The following is an 11853-nucleotide window of genomic DNA, read 5'->3' as shown; positions in this document are numbered from 1 at the left end:
ACGGCCGTTGCCACCGTTACTCCTACCGTTAGAACTGTGCTCGCTGTTTTGAAAAAAGAATCGATTCTACTCCATGTTTTCCTGCATGTATTGCACTGTCTTAACTTTATTTTCAACTCTTCTTGTTTGTCTATCATGTATTGTTGTCTGCTTTCGAGTTCTATTTTTTAAATCGTTAAATTAAGTGAATTTCCGATAAATGGAACCACGGAATATCGTATAGAACGTACTTGTTTGGCCTAGCATTATTATATTTGCGGGTATTAAAAGTAACAACATTTACGCGTACTAACGACATTTCTTTTTTCGTATGGTCCTCTTTAAGATGATAGGAATATTTTATTTTTTCTTTTTCGATTTTTATTTTGGCTCTAAAAATATAACCACCACCTTCAAGGATGGAGTCTTCAGCAAACGATAAATGCACTATAAACTCTCTTTCTTGTTGACTTTTATGAACATCGATCGAGGTGTATTTTTCACCTAAAGCGAAATACAGTTTTACGTGTTCAAAGTCTGTTGTTCGTAAAAACTCGTGACTGCTCGATTCTATTGATCCGTATACGTGTAAGCGTCGTGAAACTTTGACAATGTTGGTTGATGGTGGATTTTCCGTCTCCAATATCATATCCAAATCTTTGATTCCAATGTTATCCTTATCATTTTCTACTTCCATTTTAAAGGTGTCTACATATTTACTATTTTTCGTTTCAATTTCCTGATCCCTTTTATCAATCAAACGTATATTCTCTTCCAAATTACCATCATTGAATAATGAAATATGTTTGACGGCATTACCGGTTTGTTTGAAGACTACTTTATTGACTTTAACCTTCATGGGAAACCCTATTTGAATCAGACAATTACCTCGAAAAGTAAACGCTTCCGTTTCGCCGATATCGAATACGTTTTTAGGTTCTCCGTCTACGAGAGAACCCACTTTTATTTCTGCTTTGAATCCGTATTTGTTTGATTTATAAATTTGGTCTTTTCCATTGAAGACAGTGTCACTTTCGAATGGTAGATTGAAATAATACGATTTGTCCGTGACAATAGCTTCTAATTTGGTCAACTTTCTCTCTTGTCTCAAAAAATCGTCATGAATTCTAGATACTAAAAGATTGACCTGTTCTTTAATATAATTTTTCATATCATCTCGAAATTTATTTTGAAGAAAGTTTTTAATCACACCCACTTCTTTTTCTAATTCGTCCGTGATTTTAGTATCCAAAGCAGTCAATTGTCGTTTCAACGTATCTTTGTCAATGGGAAATGTGTTAATTATATCTTGAACATCTGATTTTTGCTTCGCGATCTTTTCGTTCAAATTGGATATCGAATTTTGTAACTCGGTTTTGTCCGCGGTCTTGTCTAGTTCTGTTAGCAATTCGCCAAGTTTTCTTTCCAAAGCGGTTAGTTTTCGTTTCAATCTATCCTCGTTTACATTTGGGTTGTCTATTAAACGTTGGACGTCTATTTTTACCTTCGTAATCTTATCGTCTAATTTAGATATTAAATTTTGCAACTGACTTGTTTTATCCACTTGAATAAGACGTTTCAAACTCGTTAACTCTTGTTGTAGTTTGGGTTCGTCCACAAGATTTTTAATATTTCGTCTGATGTATCTTTTCACGTCATTTATTCTATTTTCAACATGGTCCTTATCTATTTGAATTGCGTTTATTTGATCCAGTAAATATTTCTTGTTCACGGCATCGTTATCGTTTCCTGGAAACTTTAAATTAGTTATTTTGAAATTGTTCATATCGATATCCCCTTGCAAGGTGTCTCCGATTTGATCCACGAAAAAAGGTTTCGCTTTGTTTATAAACGCCGTAGAACTCATGGGATTTTTAGATTCTAGAGGTAAAGACCCTAATCCAAACTTGTTTCCCGTTTTTATTGAGTTAAATTTATTATAATTTCTTCAAACTTTTCTCCCATACTCAACCGATATAAAACCCAAAGCGACAGTTGTCCACACAGCTTTTGTCCTGGCATTTGAATTTGAAACGTAGAACATTTGATTGGTTTGCTAGTCAATTTCGTTATCTCTTCTGTCGGTTCTAGACAGAATCAAAGAAATAAAAGTTATTCGAAGAATCTTTGTGTAGAGCAGAGTGATGAACTCCTTTTTGATCCGAAGTATGAATGTTTGTGATGGCGTAAAATTTACCTTTTTTGTATTTCAGTTCATCAATTTCATCTCGCATGCAATAATAAAACGGCGAGACGTTCAACTCCTTGGCCCATTTCACAAGTTGAAAGTTTGTGGTCGTGTCTTTTCCGTATTTATCGAGAAATGCATTCATTTTTTAAGTTGATTTTTTTAGGTGTTTTTCGAAGTAGGCGGTAAGTATTGCTGAAGACCCAATTGACGAAATATATACGTAGTTTGTGTTTCATTTTCGAGATTCATTTTTAAAAGTCAGTTTTTTAAAGTTCATTTTGATAAAACCTTCCTATGATTTGTTCTTTGTCTTGATCTATCAATTCATACGTGGGAGGTGATGTGCTGTTTACTTTATCAACGATGAATATCTCGTTAGTCCAATAGCCGACGTAACCTTTCTGAAACAATGATTTATATTTAAAAATACGAACTCGATCTCCAACTTTGAATTTGGGTTTAATATTCAAATTGCTAATCTCGTTTTCAAAGTTGTTTCGAGTGTTGACGGACTTTATGATATTCGGGTGATTAGAGGCTTGCGTTGGCGTCACACCTATAGACGAATGTATTTTGTTATTGTATTCGTCGACAACAACTGGTAATATTTTAAGCCATTTTTGAGATTTCAATTCCGTGAATTTCTTGAATAATTTGCTTTTAAGAGTCCTGTTGAATCTTTCTATCACTACAGCCTTACCTTCGTTATGCGTGCTGTAAATTTCAAACCCCAGAGATTTCACATTTCTGTTGTAGAATTCGCTTCCTTTATCAACCCACAACTTTAGGGGTCGTCTGTCGGATTGTTTCATTATGGTTTCGAATGCTTGTTTGACAGTCAGACCCGATTTGTTTTTCAAGGGAAAGACCCAAGCGTATCTCGTGTATATGTCGATCACCGTCAAACAATACTTGTACCCTCTCTCGACTGGCATGTTGATTAAATCGGATGACCAAATTTCATCTTTATCAAAAACTTTGACTTTGAGGTAATGTTTGTTTTTTCGAAATTCTTTGTGAATCTCGTCTGCTATGCCCATACCCAATTTCAATTTTGCCTTCAAGAGTTTTATGGTAAGAGCCCTCTGTAATTTCTCTTTGAAAGTGGGATTGGGAATATTTTTGAGTTCGTCTATCATTTGTTTGTCTGCTTGGTGTCTGAATGTTATGTCTTTGTTTCTGTACAGTATGTCGTGCTTGAGCGCTGCTGCGTCAACTCTATTAACGGGTTCTTCCCCTGGTTTGGGAATATCATTTTCGTCTAAACGCAGATCTAACCTAGTGCCTGGACCTGTATAATTGTGCCCTAGGAGATGTTTTTCTCCGGGATATTTTGCCCATGGGAATCCAGGAAGAGAACCCAATGACTTTTGAATGTCTCCCGCACCGAAATACGTTTTAGGGCTTTGTGCAATTATCATTGACATTTTTATCCAATATTTTTAAAACCATTGCCTTTTTTGTTTTCTAATCTTTTATTTCGCATTTCTCTTATATGTTCCTGAGGAAATGAGGGATTTGTTGTTTGAGACAAAATTGGCCACTTTGGGGAAGAGAGATGTTAGCGCAGAAAAGAAACCGTCTCCTTCGAATTTTTTTTGTTCGTGTTTTAAAATCAAAGACATTTTTATTTTAATGCCGTTATTTTATACTGTATTATTTTTAGTGATTCTTGTCTGTGGTTTGGGAAATTTATAATACAGTTTGGGGTGGGAGTGTGTTATAATACATTTTTAACAGTTTGGGGAGTCTGTTATAATACATTTTTAACAGTTTCGGGAGTCTGTTATAATACATTTTAACAGTTGTGTCTTTTCGGATATGACGCATTGAAAAAGCTGCGCATGCGCAGAAGTGAAATGCGTCATATCCGAAAAGAAATATACCTGACATCTCAAAAACCGGATCAAACTGGATGCGCTATATCAGAAAACTCATATACTACTAGAAGAATTCGAAACAGTTGATAAGTTTCATTGGTCTCCAGAAACAGCAAATAGTATTTATTTGTTTTGGATACACCAGCTTCAAGCATCGAGTAAGTCTTACTGGGGATAAAAATACTGAGAGACCATCGCTAGGCCAAACTGTAGTTAATTTGAGACGCAAAATTCTCACACCCCTTCAGCATTCAATCTTATACCGTGGACTTAAGTTTATTCCCACACAAAAGATAGCCAACTTAAATTATCTCCGACCATCCATTTCAAAGAAATCTTAGCTGCACATATTTTTTCGAAACCACCCCCCCCCCCCCACGCGGTGCTAGAACAATGTTCATTCCTAAATCCACGTGGACAGCCCATCAGGCGGCCATCCAACTTGAAATATTGAAAGCATTTGAGAGTATGAATAGCCAAACAGAGAACCTTTCCATAACACACGAAAAGCCTAATCTCACACGAGTGGAACGTGAAGCGTTATTAAAGTGTATTTCAAAGAAACTGATACTCATCAACTCTTGCTCCTTTCACCCAAAGTCACAAGTTTTACGATTACACCGAATTTTCATAAGATCTTCTGATTTCAACCAAGCCTGTACGATTGTTTTCTCAAAACTGAAAGAGCGTGAGTACTCTAAACGATTTTTACGAAACATAACAAATTCCACCTTTGCACAGATAGCAGCTAAAAACAGGCTTTTTAAGTACCTCCAGGTTTAAGGAGTGCCCCATGTTTGTCCAGAAGATGCAAAACTTGTCCCTTTATATCAGAAACTCAATATTTTGTAAGCAACTCTACGAATAAAAGGTACCCGATCCAGGAACATCTAACATGTGAACATTCGAATGTTATATATTTCATTTTATGCAAGAAATGCCCCAATCAATATGTAGGAGAAACTAAGAATAATTTACGAACTCGTTTTAATGCTCACAGGTCGGATATCAAATTAAAGAAAGACAAGCCTGTTTCTTATCATTTCAACCTCGACGACCATTCAATATACGATCTCGCCCTAATCCCAATTGAGCATATAGAAATTGACTTGCCCGAAGATGAAACTACCAAATTCCGTCAATCTAGGGAAGCCCATTGGATTGAGATATTGAATACAGCATGACCTATAGGACTAAATATTCACCATAATGTAGGCATAGCACCCTTTGTTGTCCCGTTCAATACAACCAGCAATCGAGCAAGCAAGATAGTTCATGTCCACTATAAGAGCCTTCAAGAGAAATTCCCCCATGTCTATAAGCAGAAAATAATAGAAAAAAATAAGAACTTAAATGATATTATTGTTCATAGTAAACTAAAAACAATCAGTACATAACAGATACTATACATCTCTTAGAATCAGAAAAGAAGAAACTCAATATCAAGACCCTTAATCCCAATTTCTAAATAAAGTATCTGTCATTTGGGAGAATCAAACCCTACCTTCCCCGAAATCTAAAATATCTAAAGTAAGTCTCCCAACAATCTCCACCACGTTGTTTTTTTAAGGTTTGAAAATAAAAACTTCTACAGATACTAACGATATTTCTTCTTTTGAATCATTAATCTTGTTTCGATCAACTGAAAATTTTGGTTTTGTAAATATTTCTGTTTATCTTGACATTTACAATTATATATCACCAACTTCTATACCATCCTTACGTTCTTTTAATATATTATATTATTGAAAATATTATACATTCTTTATCTTGTTGACTTTTATGAATATCAATTGAGATAAATGAAAAAGTAATACTTTCTTCGTGTGAAAAACTTTATTAACAAAATATAGTTTTACATATTCAAAGTCTGATGTTCGTAAAAACATGTTCTGGATTTCTAATAATTGATGGTGGAGTTTCATTCTCTAATATCATGTCATTATTTCTAAATCCAATAAGAACATATGCGTCATCTTGTGTTATGATTAACATTCTAAAGGTATATATATTTTTTCCATTTTTTTAAATTCACACAAGTGATCAAACCTGTTGTTTCGTCGTTAATTTCTAATATTGTAGTTTCTTCATATTCGCCGACCTTTATAAATTAAAGAATTGTACGAGCGTCAAATTGCTCTATTCCCTCAAAATGAGAGTATTGTATGAAGAATACTGAATCAACTTTTACCTTCATAAGAAAATTAATTTCAATTAGAGTTTTACTTTGGAAAGCTAACGATAACTCTTCAACTATAACTAAGAAGATACTTTAATTTTTGCCGTAAATCCATAATTTTTAAGTCATAAATGATTGATTCGTTTTTTATTTTTTCTTCATCAACTTTCCATATGATAGATTGAAATAATGTGATTTATCTTTTTTCTTGAGATTGTTTTCTAATATGGTTTTCTTTATTCCTGTTTTAAAACTTCGTTATTAATAGTAGTTATCTATTGATGAATAACACAATCATCAATATTTTGTATTTGTCATTGAATATAGGGTTAAATTTCACGATTATCAATATTTTGTATTTGTTGTTTAATATTTGTTAGTTCTTTTTGTAATTCAGCGTTAAATTGAGTTTCTAGAGTAGTTAATTCCCGTTGTAATATATTAAATGTTATCTATTAATTGTTTAACATCTAATTTATGTTTTGCAATCTTATCATCTAATTAAGATACCGATGAACTTACATTTTGTCCACTACATTTACCAATTGTTGTTGAATTAAACGTTTCAATCTTGTTATCTCTTTGTAGTTTAGTATTATCTATATAATTTAGATTTTTCAGGTTAGAATAAAATTGTTATTATTTAGTTGGCGTTTGAAGAATCTCTTCACATCGGTTATTTTATCTTTTATATGGTCTTTATCTTCTTCAATTGAATTTATTTGATCCAGTAAATATTTCTTGTGAACAGCATCATTATCATTTTCCGTAGACTTTTTAAATTAGTTCATTGAAATTGTTCATAACTTTATCACCTTGAAGTGTGACTCCAATTTGATCCACAAAATAAGGTTTTGCTTTATTTATCCATGTAGTGTTTGGTTTTTTAGTTTTTAAAAGTACAGAACCTAATCCAAACTTGTTCGCCATTTATAATTAAGTTAAATTTATTATAATTTATTATAAAACTGTTTTCTCAAGCTTAATTGATATATGTGAAAGTTGTTCACAAAACTTTTGTCCTGGCATTTGAATTTGACAAAACACATTTAGAACATTTAATTGGCTGATTAGTTAAGTTCATTATCTCTTTAGTTGGTTCTAATCCAAAAGAATCAAAAAAAATAACAGTTATTTAAAGAGTCTTTGTATAAAGCAGACTGATGAACTCCGTTTTTGATGGAAAGTATGTATATTTGTTACAGCATAAAATTTACCTTTCTTATCCTTGAGATCATTTATTTCATCTCAATAATAAAACGGTGATATATTTAACTCATTTGCCCATCTCATTAGTTTAAAGTTGTATCATTTCCATACTTATCAAGAAAACTAATCATTTTCAGAAGTTCGTTTTGGTAAAATCTACCTATGATTTGTTTTTTGTCTTGAACGATTAATTCATATTTACTTCATCTACTATAAATATTTCGTTTGTCTAATATCCAACATATTCCTTCAAGAATTTATTGAATTTATCAACTTTAAACTTTTCCTTAACGTGTATATCTTTTATTTCATTTTCAAAATTTCAGAGGAGAAACACCGATGGAAGAATTAATTTTATTATATTTCGATAATACAGTCTTAATTGAGACCTTAGTTTTGTAAATGTTTTAAACAGTTTTGATTAAGTGTCCTATTAAATCTTTCTATTATTACAGAGTTTCCCTGATAATCATGTTTTCAAAGGAAGAACCCAGGCATATCTTGTATATAAATCTATAACTGTCAAACAATATTTAATCCTCTTTCAACAGGCAAATTGTTTCGTGGAGGGGGGTGGACGGACATGGGTGAAGACGATATACGCCCCCATTTCACGTGGGCGTATACAATAACTATCTATAAGAATAAGCTCACGTGCTTCAAACCCCAGTGATTTAACATTTCTGTTATAAAACTCTGTACCAGCATCAACCCATAATTTCTACTAGATTGTTTCATAGGCATATTTGACTGATAATCCTTTTTTGTTTTCAAAGGAATAACCCAAGAATATCTTGTAAATAAATCTATTACTGTTAACAGTATTTAAATCCTCTTTCAACAGGCATTTTTTTTTGGGCGGACGGACATGGGTGACGTGGGCTTATACAATAACTATCTATAAGAATAAAGTCACGTGCTAGAGCAGTCCAAAAATAAAAATTTCAAAATTTTGTACAGCTATAAAACCGAAAGAAGATGTCGGACTTTATAGGTCAAGGAATCAACTGACCTTTTTTTATCATATAAAGGTATCATACCGTAACGATGGGTACCCATCAGCTTTCAAATTTTAGCTCTTAAACACTAAAAGGCACGAAATTAAGGTAAGGTTTTTCGTATATTTCATACATATTCGATATGCTTTTCGGAAGGTCTTAAATAACTACTGTGCGGATACAAGTAAAATAAACGACTAATTGTAGAGAAATGTGTCTCTTTCATATTGTCAAGGTTTTAACTAATAATATCGAGCTATTATCCAAAACTAGGTCAAACTAACACAGTACACTCCGTTTTTAATTTACCTTTAAAACACTCAGTTTGATCAAGAAGATACATAGTTTTATATAGCTTACTTACAAATATTTTCAGGTATAATGTACGTTACTAATAATGACAATTTTTACAAAAAAGCGGAATAATCCTTTATAATAATATAATCAGACTTGTGGAAATTGGTTTAAAATAAAAGCACTAAAAAACCTTTTAACATCCATTCATGAATACATACAAATACATGAACCGTGGACGGTACCCATGCAGTTCATATTCTAGATGATATATCGATGAAACGTTGCAGTGGGATTTTTTTTACTGGAAAAAAGTTTTTGAACATTCGGTAGTAAAAAATCGATAAACGTTCGGTAGTGAAAAGAACGCATAAATTTGATACCATTCGGTACTTAAAGGTCTTAATATTCTGTAGTATACAGTCGGATTTTCAAATAGCTGTAAAGCAGGAAGTAAAAATCGCACAACAACAATGAACATATATTTGAATAGATCCCGCCACAGGCAACGAGGTTTGTTCTGGTCAAAAGGTCAACAAAGGTCAAATGAAAGAGACATGAACCTTAAAAGTTGAAAATTGCTGTTTTCGAACCGCTGTAAAAGCGGAAGTGTACGTTGGACATCAACGATCAAAGTGTGAATAGACATCCTAGATGAATAAAGTATGACCTTGCAAATAAAATTTTGTAAATTATAAAACCTATTCCCTGTTTTGAAATATAAAACCCAGAAAACCGTGTCTTTATCAGGAACTTGCCAAAATAGTGTCCTTTTTTTATGCAAAGTCTAAAGGTTGACAAATGCATGCTTTCCGAGTTATAAAATTTTTCAATCGGGTTAGGTAAATGTGAATCTATCCCGGATGAGCCACGCCCACCCTGAAATTTTGCCACATCCATCATCATCAGTATAATGTTGAATTATGTTCAAATATTAAAGCATCTACATTCATTACATCATGAGATTGATTTTCTTAGAGACTTGAGTTTATGCGGCAAAAACCAATTTACTCAAAGTTACTATAGTAGTCGGTTAAAAAGCGCAATTTTGATCAAAATACCAAAAAAAAAAGAGATCACGCACTTAAAGAATATATAAGAAATATTGTCGTATGTTAATTAGGTCACATGACAGAGCTATTCAAAGTTAAAAATCGCGGTTTTCAAACAGCTGTAGAACTTGAAGTTAACGTTGTGTAACAAAAATGTGGATATATTTGCATAGATCTCGCCAAGGGCAACAACTTTTGTTCTGGTCACAAGGTCACTTAAGGTCGCTGTCACGAGATATCAGCCTTGAAAGTTTTGGTCGATATTGAACAAATCAAACGGAAATAACTTAAAAGCAAAATCGAAATTCAAAAATCGGCTCCCACACTTCTGTTAAGAATCGACTGCTGATAGTAAAGACATTAAAATGGTGTTAACCCCTATTTCAACAAAATGGTTTAAAGAAAATGAATTTTAGCATATTCCAAAAGGCATTTTTCAAATATCTATAAAATTCTGGAAGTTGGAATTTAAACTTCAAAAGCGAATGACGACAAAACCGGATGGGATACAAAATTTGAAAACAGAATTTTGTTCGCAATCAACATGTAAATTTTCAGATTGATTGAAATAAAATTGTAGAAATTGAAAAAACCGCTAAAAAACTAAGTCCGCGACAAAAGTCAAATTTTTTTTTTAAAAGCTATATTTTAGTTATTAGTTTAAAGTAATGAACAAAAATTACGGTCGAAATAGATTTAGTTACGTGACGTGAAGTAAACCGAGCGACAATGATTTCAGTGTATGTTTGCGACCTTTAGATAGTTAGTAGTTTATTATGGGTGATGTCATTAACATACTTAATCCTGTAAGGTAAAGTCCTCCCATAATCCCAGCTAGAGTAATACGGATAAGGATACCACTAATTCTAGCTTCCAAATAAAAAATTACGTTGCAATGAAGGCCAATTGCCTTCATAACATTTAGCTAGATTCAAATCTGCCTTGAATTCAATGCTACAATATACAATGAAAATAATGAACAGAACTTGGCCCAGAACACTACCTTGCGGGACTCCACAAATCACTTTTGTCCATAGATGCTGTATTGTTTGGGAGATCTCGTTGTTTACGATTGGGATTATGGTAGTCGGTTGCCTCTGTTATAAAATCAAGAAACTCCAGAGGTTGTTTTTTTTAACACTTATTTATTTATTCAAAAATCACAAAAAATAAATATATATGGTTTCAGAAACAAGCCGAAGCTTATATTCATCCGTTACCATTTAATACAGCTTTCAAGTTATTTTCATCATGCTCCCCAACCACTGGCAAGAAGTCACACATAGAAACACTAATCGTCAACCATACCAACATCACGTACCCTACAACGGTCCTGTCCACCAACCAACCCACCCAGTTATATCCCACCCCATCGCCGACCTACCTACAACACAACCTTCCAATCCAGAGGTAACCACCGACCTGACCAACAACAGAAACGGACTACCAGCCCACCGACGCCAACGAGTCTCCACTCATAAGGAGGACGAACCCTTTGTAAAGGTGTTCTTCCAAGTTTTGCAGTGTCTCCATCATTTGGCAATCCTTACCCTTCAACAGCAAGGTCAATCAGCGTTTACCTTCAAACGCAAAGTCTCTGAGTTGGATAGTTTTATCCGTCCAGCAATGAAAACATCAGCTGTCGACGCGAATATTAGATACCACAATCGGACATGGCTCTCTAAGGTTACGCAGAGAGAAGCTGACCACCATTCGTACCAAGTCTTTATCATCACCTGCCGTCGACCGCATGGTTTCCCATGCCCTGTCCTGGATCCGTCGCTCTTACGGGAAGCGTCTCACTCAAGCTGTAATCACCATTTTACCAGACAATCAACAAAACCAAAGCCAGAGTAACCATATCTCTACCACTGAAATGGACACTGCACCTGCACCATTTAGTCACCACGCTACCAAAAACTTTAACGAGCTCGAAGTTCTCTAGTTCTCCTTCTCTTTTCACTTTCAGACTCGTCTTCCCCTTGCATGCCATGATCACCGTGTGATCCAGGATCCGCCAACCTTTCATCCTTCTGTGCGTTTTTAGACTAGCAAACCACCCCTAATTAAG

General features: G+C 33.8%; 1 protein-coding gene across 1 annotated transcript; it reads right to left on the bottom strand.

The window, feature by feature from the left end:
• Positions 1-175: 175 nt before the first annotated feature.
• LOTGIDRAFT_165346 (hypothetical protein) lies at positions 176-3597 on the bottom strand (the record flags this gene model as incomplete). Its single annotated transcript, XM_009062365.1, has 2 exons — positions 176-1860; positions 3213-3597. The coding sequence occupies 2 exons, from the start codon at positions 3595-3597 to the stop codon at positions 176-178; spliced, it is 2070 nt and encodes a 689-aa protein (XP_009060613.1).
• Positions 3598-11853: the final 8256 nt, after the last annotated feature.

Source organism: Lottia gigantea (genome assembly GCF_000327385.1).
Source record: "Lottia gigantea unplaced genomic scaffold LOTGIsca_51, whole genome shotgun sequence".
NCBI classification, from domain to species: Eukaryota; Metazoa; Mollusca; class Gastropoda; family Lottiidae; genus Lottia; species Lottia gigantea.
The sequence above is the reverse complement of the archived record's forward strand: the minus strand, read 5'-3'. Positions and strand labels throughout refer to the sequence as shown.